Raw genomic sequence first — 16,676 nt, forward strand, 5'->3', positions numbered from 1 at the left:
CCTATCTAAATAGGATTGCACCCTAAAATGATCAAGGGGCTAGAGCAACTCCCCTATGAGGGAAGGTTACAATACCTGGGCTTGTTTAGCTTGGAAAAAAGGAGGGTCAGCAGAGACATGATAGAGGTGTACAAAATTATGCATGGTGTGGAGAATGTGGGTGGGAGACATTTTTCTCCCTCTCTCAAAATACTAGAACCCGGGGTCAGTCCCATGAAGCTGATTGGTGGGAGATTCAGCACAAATAAAAGTACTTCTTCACACAGTGCATAGTTAAACTATGGAATTCGCTACTGCAAGATGTAGTGATGGCCACCAATACTAATATTTTAAATGCCGTGTGTGTGTTGTGTGTGTGTGTGGGGGGGGGGTATAATTTATTATTTTTTTAATACTTGTCAGATTATTAAACTTATGTATTTATATAGAGAGAATTTTAACATTATTTTTATGATAGTTTAGCATGCTCTGAAGATTTTAATTCGTTAATACGTATTATTCAAGAATTCTTTTGGAAACATGTAAATTTTAAATGCTTTGGTGTACGTGAGAGCATCCCAACCAACACTGTATTACCTGGTTTCTCCTTTGGTGGACGACTGAGAAAATAGAAGCAGAGATTGTGACTCGTGCTCCAGTGAACACTGAATGCGACAGGCACATCTGGAAAAGGGGAGAAAGCGGAGGCAATCAAAGACATGGCAGAAGGCTCGAGGATTCCCACAGTCTCACACCATGAGGGCAAAATGGGAAACCCAAAAGCTGCCCTGAGTGCCATTTTTTCTTTATAGAATGGTGGGGCACAAATAAAATAAAGGAAAATATTATTATTATTAATAATAATAATAATAATAATAATAATAGGGAAAATATGCAAAATTCCGATCCATTGAGTTCCAGGCTCCCTGACTGTTTATGTTTGAAACTATAATCCTGAAGGAACTTCTGCGATATAGTTATGCACCCTACCCATGATCGGAAATTACCTGGCTCAGCTTTGATTTCAGTTCCAACAGGCAAGATGCGGCCAGGCAAATGAAAATGAAACACAGCATGGCTGAAATAAGGAGAGATAATAATTCATTAAAAAAATATGACATGCAATAGGTTTGAGAAAGCCAATGGCTAAAAGCCAACATAAATTCTACTTAGAATAGATTCACTGAAATTAATGGGATTCAAGTTTGTCATAACTTCCTGGGAATTATGGGAATTGCAGTCCAACACATCTGGAGGGCACCAGGTTGGGGAAAGGTGGATTATAGAACAATGATGTTATTTATTTACAAGACTTATAGTCCACCACCAACTTTCTTTCTTTTTTTAAAGTCACAAGGTGGCTCCCAATTAAAACAGACATAAAACATCATCAAACCATTATCAGTTCATCCCATGAAGCCCAGGTGGGGTACGGTCAGACAGAGAAGCTTGTCAGCTTCACTTCCACATCAGAAAGAAACTCTGGAGGTCTTGCTGCTCCACTCTCATGAGCATGCTACAAGGCTGGAAAATGGGAATAAATGTTAACAGTATTTTCCACCTCTCACCTGGGTTTCTCCTGTTTGCTCTCCGGTGCATTCTCTGTCTCCAGAAACTGCTGGAAAGTGCTGTTAAAAATCGCCTCCTGCCGCTCATATTGGCACTCTCTGATCATGTGGTTGTGTCCCAAACCAATCATGCTGCCATCATCACTCTTCATTAAGGCTTCAAAAGGATTCTTAAATAGGCTTGCTGAGTTTGAATGCATATAAGACACTGTGAGAAAACCCCATACAAAGTCATCTAAATGTCTTGAAATCTACTACACATACTTTATGTTTATTCATATTTAATTCAGAGTACTTATATCATTTGGACTTTGCTTTCTCAAGGGAAAAATGGAGGACAGGAACTAATGCCACAATCCTCTGAATACTTACCTGGGAGTAAGTCCTACTGAATACAACGGGGCTTACTTCCAAGTCAAAGCATGGCAGAGGGGAGCAAGTGCGTCCATTTGCCAAGACTCCCAAGACTGGCAAAGGGCCCACTTCCCCAACAGGGCCTTCTCTTACCTACCTAAGAAGATTGGAGGCTGTGTGAAATAATGCTTTGTTTCCATGGGGGTTACGGAAGCACACCTCTCCCAATTTAGCTCCTTATCAACGCTTTACCTAATGCCCCTAAAACTTATCTCCCGCTTTATTACTGTAAGGCAGCCTTCCCCAACCTGGGGCCCTCCAGATGTATTGGACTACAACTCCCATTATCCTCAGCTTGGGTTAATCGGACTCATAGTGCTGGAGGGTGCTTGATGAGGAAAGCTGCTATAAGGACCTGGCACATTTTTCTTCTGCCCTCCAAAGGACCCATGAGTTTAAACTGACACATCCAAATAACTCCTGGCTTCTATATTTTCAAAGAGGGGGATCAGACATGACCTTTCTTTGTCCCAGTGGCAACCACAGTGCAACCTGAAATTGGTACTGCACCCAGCACAATATAACCTAATGAAGCCTGCTTAATACCATCTGCAGAAGAGGGTAAATAAAAAGAGCTCTGACCTGTGAGTGGTTTGGGTGATCTGACCCTCAGCAGCAGAACAGGGGGAATCAACCTAGATTCGACTCTGCTTAGGAGCTGTTGCAAATCCTGTAATGCAGCAAAATGGAAAGGCAAACCTAAAACACTACATTTCCAGGGCCTGTTGCTTGCTACATTGCACTACCCACAGAGGTTTTCAGAGCCAAGCAAGACTGTTGCCCTGCAGTCAAACCCTTTCCACTTCAGACACAGCTCACCAACCAATGATGCTGTGACTGTGGGACTTCCTCCGTGCCACAATAAAACAGACTTGTCTCCAGAAACACAAATACGTCTCATGCCCAGAATGCCTCTCCAGATCCAAGGCACAGAACACATAATGGTATAAAGTTTCACCCATCTAAATCTAAACTTGGGATCAGCAACTCAAGCCTTGTGGGCCAAAACAGCCTTGGAAGGGGTGTTGAGTGTCTCCCCCACCCAACCCCTGCTACATCTGTTGCCAAAAAAGAAGCAAGACTGGCATGAAGCAAGAGCACCATGGGAATGGAAACTGGGGGTTTGGCCCACTGCTCCCCAAATTCCCTCTCAAAGTGGCCCTCTGGGGAAGCTAGCTGCTGACTAGAGCTCTAAACCTTTCAGTAACCCTGAGCAGTTCAAAGTTTGGATTACTTACCATGTCTTCAGGGGCTGATCCTGGGACATCTGTACTCTTTTGCTACAGAACCACAAAAAGCAAGTTAATATATGTCTGTAGTCTCTTTAATGTACAAAGTGACCCAGAATATCCTAAAAACACACTCCCATGGAGTTAATTCAACTCAATAAATCCTTAAGACACATTATCTCCTGTTCTCCCAGAAAGAAAGCAGGAAGCAGGTACCAATTCCACCTTAAAAGAGGAGCATGGAAACCTATTTCTGAACTGTTTGCTTGTGTAAGCCTTACCAAACTAGAGCCTACTCATTAATTTCCAGGTATGCCTACCCATTACAGAGAGAAGGACTGCTTCCTCACAAGAGGAGATCTCTGGGACAATGTCACATGACCTCACTAAATAATATTATGAATATATCCAGAAGTACCTCATTTATCTATCTGTAGCCACTCGAAGAGTGATAGGTTATTATCATAATTAGACATGTGCGTCAATGTGTTGGAAGTTGCCCTTACAGGAATAGAGAAAAACACTGGGTGAGGTACATGTATAAATTCACCCTCATTCCCAGAGAATGCTACGCATAAAACAGTTTAAAGTGATGCAGGACCAGCTTCATTCAACGGGAGGGGAAGGGGGAGAAGTGCAAGATTTATAGAGCTCTGTTCTAGCAGTGGTTTTCGAACTACACTCCAGGAGTCCCAGGCGTTAGCGGGGATCCTCAGAAGCTTAGCAGGGGTTCTTCAAATAAAGCCTGTAACGGAGACAAGCTCCTCTGAAATACTGATTGCTCACAACTTTTTATATTTCCTTCCAATGTGGAAACAAAATAGGGTATTGTGGGTGTGCTCTAGTTTGCATTCCCAGTTCACATGGAATGATGACGACATCCAACAGTGCCGGACCGGTGTACTGAATGTGTATACCAGCCATCCCAAATGTGTTGTCCAGATGTGTCAGACTACAGGTCCCGTCAACCCTGGTGCATGCTGGCTGGAGAGGATGGGTGTCGTAGAGCAGAGCGTCCTGACTATAGCAGGGCACCCCCCAGAATATTCTGCAACAAACAGGGGTTCTTCAAGGGAGGTACGAGGATTCCTCAGCAAGAAGGTCAATGTGAAAAGAGCTCCCTGAAGGTAGAGTGTGTGCAAAACCACATCATAGCAAGAGACAAAGGCTAAAATGTAACTTTGAGCTAGCATAGAAGCAAAGCAAGGAGAGTTGGCAATGCAAGGACTTGAGCAAAAGAAAGATGATCACGTCCTTAGAGATAACCATCTCGAGGCAGAAGTAACTGAAGTATTTAGATTGTGAACTGTTGTTTTGTTTTGTTTTAATGTAAACGCAAAGCTACCTTTTGACTTCCTTGTCTGCAGCTTTCAAATACCAAAAGCTAAGATAGTCTCAGCAACAGAACATATCAGCTTGCATCACATCAAAGAGTGATGTGCCTAGTTGCCTAGAAGATTAAGAACCACACCTGGATGGCCAGGTAGGGAAGCTTTACAAACGTTGTTTCATTTAGGGCTACAAATGGCCAACATAGGTTTAAAATAATAAATAGGTATATGGAGGCCAGCAGGCTAGTAAAAACAAAAACGTTTGTCAGTAACTTTTGTGGACTTAGAAGCAAGTCAGATCAAAGCTTTCCTTATTTTGAAATGCTTGAGCAAAACTCCACATCCTGAGGTCCCCAAGCCTGGATGCATTCGAGCAGCTGTGTATGGCAGCCCCCCATGGACTCAATAAGCTTCCATAGGTCGCTGTCTGCCTGAGACTGAAAACGTGGAGGTGGGTTGGGGGTTGTTGAGCAACTGAAAAGCTACAGTGCATGACTGTGGCTTAGTAGGTCAGAAGTTGTGAGAGCCTGTTGCATAGCTACATCTGTGCTGCAGAGCTACAAGGAGCAGCTATATTGTGTTCAGAACATCAGCATAATGCTAGATAGATAAAATATATATTTTGGGGTGCAGCCGCTGCAACTGAGCCATGTCACATTAAATACTAGAGTACGTTTTGAGAGGATGTCTCTCCCATTTTGTGCAAGGCTTTCTTCTTGCAGCCAGCAATCAAACCTTATTTTAACCCCCAAGACCTTTCAACAGAAGATAACAAGCCAAGCATGTGTGTGTTTTTTAATGTGGAGGCAGCACACTTGCCTTCACTGACACATTAAGCTAGGTCCATATGAAGCAGATCAGTAGCTACATTAACAGAAAAGAGCTTTGGACTCAGGCTTAATAATCCGGACTGATCATCTGGAAGAACTTCTCAAGTGAGCCTTAATGATGTCTCAACAGAGAAAAGGGAATTTAGGACTGGTAATAACTAATAGCCCTAATGGAATTATGCCTTCCCACTCCTACCGCAGCCTTCTCCAACAGGGATGGATGGCTGATTTTTGTCTCCTTAATGACTCCTGGAGCTGAAGGCAGAACTGGAGCTGTAACTGCAACAGTTTGGACATGTTCCATCTCCTTCAGCCAGGAATCCTTAGGCAATCGGTAAATCTCCAGCCAAGCCTCTGAGCTGCCTGCATTGGGAAATCAGAAGAAACCACATTAAGCAATGGGGAAGGAGAAGAAAGGTCTCTCAGTCAGGCAATCTCTCTTGTGATGCCCCCTAAAACACTAGAGCCCCCTTTTCATTATCTGCAACATGCCATCAAAAGCAAAATTCCTGATAAGTCTGCATGTGGTGTCAATTTGCTCAGCTGAATGTGCCCTCCTATTGACTATTTCTGGGGTGTCAAGGGATTTATTTTTTTTTTCTTTTTTAATAGGTAGCCTTTAAGCTTCTGAGCACATGAGCAGAAGGGTCACTTGTAAGAGAAAATAATTTCTTACCAAAGTGCAAACAAAACCTCACATGCATTCAAAAAATGTCAATTTCCCCAAACTGGAAACAATCCCATTCAGAAAGTTCAGGTCCTATTCAGAAGGTTTGGATCTCAACATTGCAGCATTAATTTTGTCACAAGTATTCTGCTGCCAAGTCATGAAATTAGCAAATGCATTTCAAGCTACATGCCAAAGATTGGATTCTTTGCTATCCAAATCCATTCATTATGTTTATGATTCACATGTATGGGTTTTGCCTATATCCAAACTTATTTCACTTCTACATACAGCAGTGGAAGCATTCTACTATGCTAAAATTAAGAAACCCCTATGATTTGATAAAGGGTATTTTGTAAAGCTCCTCCATTTGCTTTTTATAAACAAGAGGTTTGGACTAGAGGAGCCATATATTCACAGTGCAAATCAAAAGGAGGTGGGATCGGTCTCTGCAGGGGAGAGAAACAACTGTCTCATCTTTAACTTGAGTGGCTTCAGGAATCAGCAGGAAGGGCTGGTTGTATCACTCACCAAGGTACCAGGCACAGGGCCTTTCAGTGGTGGACCCTAGGTACCTTCTCAAAAGCTTTTTGAATCCTTTTATGTGGATTCAGTATGTCTTTGATGTGATTTTCACATTTTGCGTACTGGTATGTACTGTGGTTTTAACATCTGCCAGTGAAATCCTATACACTTCTACTTAGAAGAAAGCTCACACTGAGTTCAACAGGTAAGTGTGTTTAGGACTGCAGCCTATTTCCGAAAGCCACCTTCTGAGGACTCTCTCCTAGAAGGTGGGATATAAATATCCAAAATAAATAAAATAAAAATGTTATGCTTCCAGGACAGGTGGGCTATAGTATGGAGATTTCATACAGAAGATTTGACAGAGCGGGTGGAAAATGAGTCCAGCATCAGCAAAATAAATCAGCGGGGGCACTTTATGGTAGGGAGGGAGATCCCAAAGGGAACCCTCAAAGACCCATTTTAGTAAATATAAAAACTGCCATGATCCAGCTTGCAGGTCTGAGCATGTTTGGCCAAATGCCTGACAAAACATTGGCTGGGACTTGCCTTGCAGCAGGAAGCCTGCATAATCACCCCCGTGAGAGAGCTCCAGTGCCATGCATGCATTCCTCTTGCTAATATCTTCCTGCCCAAAAAAGAGAGAGGAGAAGAGAATAAATACGTGGCGGTATGAGAACAGGCTGGGCTTGCTGAACACGGATGGCAAGTCAGGCAACCTAAGCCTGAACATCTCTTGTACAGTTCCTGGAACATTAATGTGTCTGAGCATAAGTAGTCTGAGAAGTTTCTGAATGGTGAGAGCACAGGACTTCAACAATGAAGCCTTGGGCACAGAGGCAGGGGGAAGTTTTTATTGATAGAGGGACGCATGGAAACTGGATACAAGATGAACATTAGAAAATCCACGGCCCTACCACATTCACCATTGCTCCATAGGTCTAAAGTATTAACCCATTTTAACACTTGAGAGAGCACCTCCTCCCTTACCAGCCTGCCTTGTCACCTGTGGTCCATTTGGAGTCTGCTTGGAGTAAAGCCTTCAGTGTACTGGATCCCTCTCTATAAAACTCCCTGCCTGTTGATGTCTGGCAGACACCGATGCTGTTTTGTTTTCAGCACGTGCTGAAGATAATTTTTATTTAAACAAGCCTTCCATGACTAACCAGCCATGGTTTTATTAGCATAATCTGATTTTAAAGGTTTCAATTCTGTATTTTGATTCTTTTCTCTTTTTGTCCTTTTTATTATTCACCACTCAGGAATTTTATTGGATGAATACTGGTATATAAATTAAGAAAGAAAGGGATAGATTTGGACTTGGCTAAACAGCTATGGTGATCAACTGCAGAGGACTCTGGTGGTGATGGTTCTTTTTCTCCCCAGGGTGGGGAAAGCTGCACTTGTTGAATTTCAACCTGATGGGCAGCTGTTGAAAGCACAGGACCTTGATCAGGAAGAAAGATGGCAACAACCATAAGATAGATAATCAAAATCGAAAGCCCACAAGTTTAAACACTAAATCTTCTGTAGCAACCCCAAAAATATCACAAGCTTGAAAACAACATTTGCGACTGTTATACAGTATGAGGGCAACAGAGAGCATATCCCAGCGACAGGGGGGTTAAAAGTAAGACTAGGAGACTAATCGAAAAGTAGTACCCAGAAGGAGCATCAGTCACTGACCTGTAGTGTGTGTGCTTAGTAACTCCTGAGCCAAAGTTAAGTGCATTTCAGTCGCGTTGATATTGATGAGAGAATTAAGGCTGCAATCCTAAACACACTTATTAGGGAGTACGTAAGTCCCACACAGGGGCAAAAATGCTTGGGATTGTGCCACATCTTTCTTCCACTGACATCCATGGGACTTTGAAGTGCTTACGTTTGGCTGGAGAATTCATGGGGCTTGTTTACATTTATCCTTATTTTACATTCAGCCTGATCCTGTCAAGGTTTACTCAGAAATCCCATTAGGTAAAATGGGATTTACTTCCAAGTAGCTGTGCACAGGATACGGTCCTTAGGCTACAATCCTAAGCACAGTTGCTGTAGAAATAAGCTCCACTGAAATCAATGGGTTTTACTTCCAAGTAAAGTTAGTAATGGGCTGCATGTGAAATTAAATGAGGGAACTGAAAGAATATATGAATAATATATGTTTATGATGGAACATATTGCCACTTATGGAAGTGCCTTTTACTTAAGATTACACCAAACATTGGTACCACACCATAGATGTGGATAATCGCAGTTTTCAAAAAGCCAAGGTTTGGATAACAGACCCCTCAAATAGATAGATAAATAGCCAGACAGACTCACTTACCACTTCATTTATGGCTTTTATATACAAGAGGTTCTCCCTGAAAAAACAAAAAAGACGGGCAAAACCTAGAATATAAAACAAAGGAGTGATTGCATTAGGCTATTTTTTTCTCCTTCATGTTCCTTAGCACAATGTTAGGTATCTTCTGACAAATCTTAAAAATTTATCAATGTTATCACTGAGAGTTCTGAGAAAAGCTGATATTCTTTGCATGGGTGAAAGAAGCCCTGCCCCTTTGGAAACTAATGCATGACTTCAGCCTTGGGAGAACCCCCCCTTTTTTACTACATTTCCAAGATCTACCCTCTGGAGCCTGGTGTAAAAGTTGTACACTTTGAATTAAATAATTCTCAACCCAAAAATTGTTCTGAGTACCAGTACTGAACAGAGCATGTGGTCCTGCCAGACAAAATCCACTCCTGGTGAACCCAAGCGTTCTTCATTTCAGCATAACCGTGGGGTGGGGTTGCTATGGCTGCTGCTATTGTTAAACATTGGGGAGTCAGAAATCCATGCTATCTACTACAAATCACCCAAAGATCTGCCTTTTGCCCACCCTTGTTCTACATCACAGTCTCCCCTCCACTTCAGCTGCCCAGAGTTCTAAGTGCCACTGGCACCATCTACCTAGCAAGACCTACAAAACGCAAACAGAAAACAACAAATGTCTTGTTGGAAGAAGAGAACAGAAGACAAAGAACTGTAGTGAAAACCTGGGAGTTAAAACGCTTTTAAGATGCTTTAAATGGTTCTCCCATTTTACTATGTAAACTACTTTGAGAATTTGTTGTTTTTGTTGAAAGGCACTCTACAAATATTGCAATAAATAAATACACAGATACTGGGGGAAGCAGAGGAGAGACGCTATGGGGAGGAAAGTGAGTGCCAGGCCTTCAGCAGGTTCTGAACCTGGAGTCCATGCACAGCAGAACAAAGATTTCATCTGAGCACTGCCACCAAGTTCCGCCCCAAGAAAAAAGACCAGCCAAGAAGCCTCTTGGACAGCAACAGGTCATGTGATAAGGCCCAACTTCTATGGCCTAGTTTCAATGTAATGATATCAAGAATGGGCAAGAACACTGCTCAATTGTTTCTGCTCAGCTCCTCCTGCCAGCAGGAGTAGCTAAACGGAGCAGGAAACCTCCATCCATGATGTCTGAACTGGGATCCCTGGCTTGTTGCTCTCCTAACAAGCCAGAATCATATGTTTGGCTTATGATTCTGACTTGTCAGGAGAGGAACAAGCCAGGGATCCTGGCTTGGACATAATGCTAAACAAACCATGGATGGAGGCTTTCTGATCTGTTTAGCCACTCCTACTGGCAGGAGGCCCCTTCATGGATCACTGCCTTGTTGTGGCGAAGGGGCTTGCTTAACTCACTGAAGCCATAAGCTATGCCATGCAGGGCCACCCAAGATGGACAGGTCATGGCAGAGAGTTCTGACAAAATGTGGTCCACTGGAGAAGGAAATAGCAACCCACTCCAGTATTCTTGCCAAGAAAACCCCATGGAACGTATCACAAGGCTAAAAGAGATGACGCTGGAAGATGAGCCCCTCAGGTCGGAAGGTGTCCAATATACTACTGGGGAAGAGCAGAGGGAATTTCCAAGTAGCGCCAGAAAGAGTGAAGCGGCTGGGCCAAAGCCAAAAGGACACTTAGCTGTGGATGTGTCTGGTGGTGAAAAGAAAGTCCGATGCTGTAAAGAACAATATTGTTTAGGAACCTGGAATGTCAGATCAATGAATCAAGGTAAGCTGGAGGTGGTCAAACATGAGATGGCAAGACTGAACATCGACATCTTGGGAATCAGTGAACTAAAATGGACAAGCATGGGCGAATTTAATTCAGGTGACCATCATATCTACTACTATGGGCAAGAATCCCTTAGAAGAAATGGAGTAGCACTCATAGTCAATAAAAGGGTGGGAAAAGCAATAATGGGGTACAATCTCAAAAACGACAGAATGATCTCAGTACGAATCCAAGGCAAACCATTCAACATCACAGTAATTCAAGTCTATGCCCCAACCACTGAGGCCGAAGAAGCTAAGGTTGATCGGTTCTATGAAGACCTACAACACCTTCTAGAACTAACACCAAAAAAAGATGTCCTCTTCATCATAGGGGATTGGAATGCTAAAGTAGGAAGTCAGGAAATCACCGGGATAACAGGCAAGCATGGCCTGGGTGTACAAAATGAGGCAGGACAAAGGCTCATAGAGTTTTGCCAAGAGAACACGCTGATCATAGAAAACACTCTTTTCCAACAGCACAAGAGGCGACTCTACACATGGACATCACCAGATGGTCAATATCGAAATTAGATTGATTATGTCCTTTGCAGCCAAAGATGGAGAAGCTCCATACCATCAGTAAAAACAAAATCTGGAGCTGACTGTGGCTCAGATCATGAGCTGCTTCTTGCAAAATTTTGGCTTAAATGGAAGAACATAGGGAAAACCACTAAACCATTCAGGTATGACCTAAATCATATCCCTTATGAATATACAGTGGAGGCGACAAATAGATTTAAGGGATTAAACCTGATAGACAGAGTGCCTGAGGAACTATGGACGGAGGTCTGTAACACTGTTCAGGATGCAGCAACTATATCCATCCCAAAGAAAAAGAAATGCAAGAAAGCCAAGTGGCTGTCTGATGAGGCTTTACAAGTAGCTGAGGAAAGAAGAGAAGCGAAAAGCAAGGGAGAAAGGGGAAGTTATAGCCAACTGAATGCAGAGTTCCAGAGAATAGCAAGGAGACACAAGAAGGCCTTCTTAAATGAACAATGCAAAGAAATTGAGGAAAACAATAGAATGGGAAAGACTAGAGAGCTCTTCAAGAAAATCGGAGATATCAAGGGAACCTTTTGTGCAAAGACAGGCATGATAAAGGACAAAGAAGGCAGGCACCTAACAGAAGCACATGAGATTAAGAAGAGGTGGAAAGAATATACAGAAGAACTATACAGGAAAGATCTTAATGTCCCTGATAGCCATGATAGTGCGGTCACTGAACTTGAGCCAGACATCCTCGAGAGTGAAGTCAAGTGGGCCTTAGGAAGCATTACCAACAACAAAGCTAGCGGAAATCACAGTATTCCAGCGGAGCTATTTAAAATCCTAAAAGTTGATGCTGTTAAAGTGCTGCACTCAATATGCCAACAAATTTGGAACACTCAGCAGTGGCCACAAGACTGGAAAAGGTCAGTTTACATTCCTATTCCAAAGAAGGGCGATGCCAAAGAGTGGTCAAACTACCGTACAATTGCGCTCATTTCACATGCCAGCAAGGTGATGCTCAAAATCCTACAAGCTAGGCTTCAGCTGCATGCGAACCGAGAACTACCGGAAGTACAAGCGGGGTTTCGAAGAGGCAGAGGAACTAGAGATCAAATCGCCAACAGTCACAGGATCATGGAGAAAGCAAGAGAATTCCAGAAAAACGTCTATTTCTGCTTCATTGACAGAATGAAAGCCTTTGATTGTGTGGATCACAATAAACTGTGGCAAATTCTTAAAGAGATGGGAGTACCAGACCACCTTACCTGTCTCCTGAGAAACCTGTACGAGGGTCAAGAAGCAACAGTAAGAACCGGACATGGAACAACCGATTGGTTCAAAATTGGGAAAGGAGTACGACAAGGCTGTATATTGTCGCCCTGCTTATTTAATTTATATGCTGAGTATAAGAAATGCCGGGTTGGATGAATCACAGGTCGGAATTAAGATTGCCAGGAGAATTATCAACAACCTCAGATACGCAGATGATACTACCCTAATGGCAGAAAGCGAAGAGGATCTAAAGAGCCTCTTGTTGAGGGTGAAAGTGGAGAGTGCAAAAGCTGGTTTGAAACTCAACATTAAAAAAATGAAGATCATGGCATCTGGCCCCATCACTTCCTGGCATATAGAAGGGGAAGAAATGGAAGCTGTGACAGATTTTATTTTCTTGGGCTCCAAGATCACCGCAGACGGTGACTGTAGCCATGAAATTAAAAGACGCTTGCTCCTTGGGAGGAAAGCTATGGCAAACCTAGACAGCATAGTAAGAAGCAGAGACATCACCTTGCCGACAAAGATTCGTATAATCAAAGCTATGGTTTTCCCAGTAGCAATGTATGGCTGTGAGAGCTGGACTGTAAGGAAGGCTGAGCACCGAAGAATTGATGCCTTCGAACTGTGGTGCTGGAGAAGACTCTTATGAGTCCCCAGGACTGCAAGGAGGTCCAATCAGTCAATCCTAAAAGAAATCAACCCTGACTGTTCATTGGAAGGACAGATACTGAAGCTGAGGCTCCAATATTTTGGCCACCTAATGCGAAGAGAAAACTCCCTGGAAAAGACCCTGATGCTGGGAAAGATTGAAGGCCAAAGGAGAAGGGGACGGCAGAGGATGAGATGGCTAGATAGCATCACCGATGCAATGAATATGAATTTGAGCACACTCCAGGAGAGAGCGGAGGACAGGAAGGCCTGGCATGCTATGGCCCATGGGGTCACGAAGAGTCGGACACGACTTAATGACTGAACAACAACAACAACTGGCAGGAGGATCCAAGCAGGAGTGATTGAGCAGTGCGCACCAGAATTCCTGCTTAGCATTATGTACAAGCCAGGCCTAGACCAGGCTTGCTCTATGGTCTGAACAAGTGGGATGATTATGCCTCTCCTGGCTCTATTTTGGCTAATCTGCACTGCACCCAGCCTCATCTGGCTTTCAGAACCTTGTTCCCCAACTCGATGGACCCAGGTAAGAGAGTGAATGGTTGCTACCACGTGGGGTAGTTTCCTCCCAAATCTGAGTCAGGCATATGTTTTGACACAAATTGGCTAAATACTGGAGTCCAAATGGTGGGGCTAAGTGGACACGGGACTATGGAGCTGCACCAGATATCAAAAAGTACAGGACCAAACCATAATTAAAACAAACAAAAAATAACAACATTGATTCAGGCAGGCTTCCTCCTCCTTAGCCATTATTTAAAGCACAAGAAGGTTTTCAGAATTGCCACTTGGCAATCCCGCCAACCAGATGACCACTATGTGATCCTAAGCAAGCCACTTTCTCTTAGCTCCAGTTCCCCCTTCTGTAAAATGGGACTAATAGTATTTCACAAAATTGTTGGGAGGACACATATAATAAAGGCTAGAAAACACTTTGGAATTTAACCATGCTTTCTAAATTATACAAATGGGTAACAGCTACACCTACCCATCTCATCCACTGTCCCAAGGAGTTTGGAACCACTGCCAAGGTCTGAAACCCGCATGCTACAAATCTCAAGCTTGGCTGCCTCCCAAGTGCAAAGCTTCTCACATAGGGGTATGCTGAAGACAGAAAGTCCTGTAGAAAGCCCAATGAAAGCATATCCTCCGGAGGCTGCCAGGCAGTTTACCCTTCCCACTACCTGGGAAGATTAAAAATGGAGAATAAGGTAATAAGTAATTTCAACACACAGAGCTGATTTCAAAATAACAGTAATAACAATAACTCCAACAGAAAGCTCCCTGCACTCCCTCTAGCAACCAATTGCCATTCCTGAGGCCATTAGAGAAAGAATCAGCTGCCCTTCCATTGCACTTAGTTACAAAGTTCAGCTGGCTAGCAAAGGCTTTTTTTTTTTTTTTTAACTTCCACTGCCTAGTGAAGGCTTTGTATTCTAGCAGGCTTTTGCCCTGCCAGACAAATAATGTTTTTATCAGCAGTCTTTTCTTATCTGTACTGCCTCCCTCCGCTGTATTTGGTTTGAGATTTTGGCTCTATGATGATATTGCGATTTTAACTGTTGGGAAGCCACCCTGAATTATGTGTATGCATTAGAAGATCAGGGCACAAATGATCATATAAATAAATGTGTGGAAGAGGTGAGATTTGAATCAGGACTTTGTCTTGACTTCATAGCTCCCAAGACAACCCTATGCATGTTTACTCAGCCATAAGTTCCAGTGCGTTCAATGGTGCTTACCCACAGGCAAGTGTGAATAGGATTGCAGTCTGTCTGTCAACCACTGTGCTACAAGTCTTCTAACTATACACAACAGTCAACAGTGAATCACTATACACAATACATTCTCATAGAGTCACTATCAACTACCCACCCCAACTCCATTCCCTGTTCTAACCATTGGGATAGAATGCCTGGACTACTAACCTTCACATACAAGATATGTCAACCAGGGGAACCTAACCTAATCACATACCTGTGGAAGCCAAAATGTACTTCCTTGTTATATTTGCTTATTCACTTATTTATTTAAAATATTTATTGGCTGCCTTTCAGGGCAAAAGCCCTCCCAAGGCGGCTCACAGCAATAAAACACATAAAAACAGTTAAAATATTAAAAGTTATAAACACATAAAAACAACAAAAGCCAACAATAAAACCAGCAACAATGTTGACAGCAGTAACAGCAACAATAGCAGTCATATCAAGAGAAGGCCAATAAAATAATATGTTTTCAAGGCCTTCTTAAAAGTCTGTAATGACGGAGCATGGTGGATCTCCAATGGCAACTTGTTCCAAAGGTGTGGGGCCATTGCAGAGAAGGCCCTCTCATGTGTGATCACCCACCTGATTCAGGGGTGGGCAAATGAGAAGGGCCTGTCTTTCTGATCTTAAACTGCAGGCAAGCTGATACGGGTAAAGGCAGTCCTTCAAGTAACTTCGTCCCAAATCGTTTAAGGCTTTAAAGGTCAAAACCAGCACTTCGAATTGGGCTCGGAAACACACCGGTAACCAGTGCAGCTGGCGCAGTATAAGCGTTATGTGATTGAATCGCCTCGCCCTCACCAATACTGAGGCAGCCACGTTCTGCACAAGCTGGAGTTTCTGAACCATCTTCAAAGGCAGTCCCACATATAGCACATTAGAGCAGTCCAGCCTGGACGTCACTAGTGCATGGATAACTGATAGCTTTTGGCGATCATAACCTTGATTGAAATACTGGGACTAGGGGACCCAGGTTCTAATCACTACTCAGCCATGAAGTTCAGTGGGTGACCTTAGGCCAGTCACCATCTCTCCGCCTACCTCACAAGGCTGTTCTAAGATGAAACAGGAGGGGGGAAGAGCCATGGATGCCAGCCTAAGCTCCCTGGAGGAAAGGTAGGATAAAAGTAACAACAACAACTTGCAGCCCACGCAGGCTTAATGTGGCTCAAGTTAGACATTGCAGAAAACAGCAGCCCTACATTTTCTCTTCCTCAGGAAAACCCAGTAAAATAAACATTTTCATAAATAAACATAAAAAATGGGATATGTTTTTTGGGTAATAGCCAATTTATATCCTGCTGAATTTGATGGGAGTTACTCTGAAGTAATGATTCCCATTCTTGACTAAACTACAGCCTGAGGCTAATTTGTCTGAGGGTCTCTGAATACCTGAAATTCAGCAGAAGGCTGGCACAGCGTGCGCGCAAGATTTTGTTGTTTGGTCTCCTGCAGCGGGCGCTTCCCCTCAATAATTTCCCAGGCACGGTCGAACAAAAGTGTCACCACTTTACTGATCATCCGAAAAGGCTGAGGCAAAGAATCAAGGATTTCATCAGGATCTTTCAAGAAGAAATCCTCCTCCTCATCTTTTTTCATCCAATCCTTTTCAGTTGGTGACGGGATGCCCTGGGGCTGCTTCCGGAGATAGAAAGGCATCTTCTCACTACCTCTGCTGTTCCTCTATGAACCGGGCACAGCCATTTGGCAATTTTGGGTGTCAAGCAAGCTCTGCAATACAACACAATCCAATTATTGGTCTTTAAAAAAAAAAAAGGGAGTTCTTTGACATATTTAAAGGTAGAGGATAGAGT

General features: G+C 43.1%; 1 protein-coding gene across 3 annotated transcripts in view; it reads right to left on the reverse strand.

Annotated features, from left to right (window-relative positions):
• WDR93 (WD repeat domain 93) overlaps nt 1-16,676 on the reverse strand; it is a 41,569-nt gene that overhangs the window by 21,917 nt on the left and 2,976 nt on the right. For 2 of the 3 annotated variants that reach the window (XM_084817286.1, XM_084817287.1), the window contains exons 2-11: nt 16,255-16,593; nt 14,085-14,280; nt 8,867-8,931; nt 7,093-7,171; nt 5,548-5,714; nt 3,200-3,241; nt 2,544-2,631; nt 1,548-1,731; nt 987-1,057; nt 577-663 (exon numbers count right to left, since the gene is read on the reverse strand). In XM_084817286.1, the coding sequence (XP_084673412.1) occupies nt 577-663; nt 987-1,057; nt 1,548-1,731; nt 2,544-2,631; nt 3,200-3,241; nt 5,548-5,714; nt 7,093-7,171; nt 8,867-8,931; nt 14,085-14,280; nt 16,255-16,521 (1,246 nt within the window). In that variant the 5' untranslated portion in view covers nt 16,522-16,593. Of the gene's footprint in view, nt 1-576; nt 664-986; nt 1,058-1,547; nt 1,756-2,543; nt 2,632-3,199; nt 3,242-5,547; nt 5,715-7,092; nt 7,172-8,866; nt 8,932-14,084; nt 14,281-16,254; nt 16,594-16,676 lie in introns of all 3 variants that reach the window. The other variant, XM_084817285.1, reaches the window with a different exon arrangement.

The sequence above is a fragment of the Heloderma suspectum genome, chromosome 11 (genome assembly GCF_057233095.1).
Source record: "Heloderma suspectum isolate Gila_16-S chromosome 11, 16-S_ref, whole genome shotgun sequence".
NCBI classification, from domain to species: Eukaryota; Metazoa; Chordata; class Lepidosauria; order Squamata; family Helodermatidae; genus Heloderma; species Heloderma suspectum.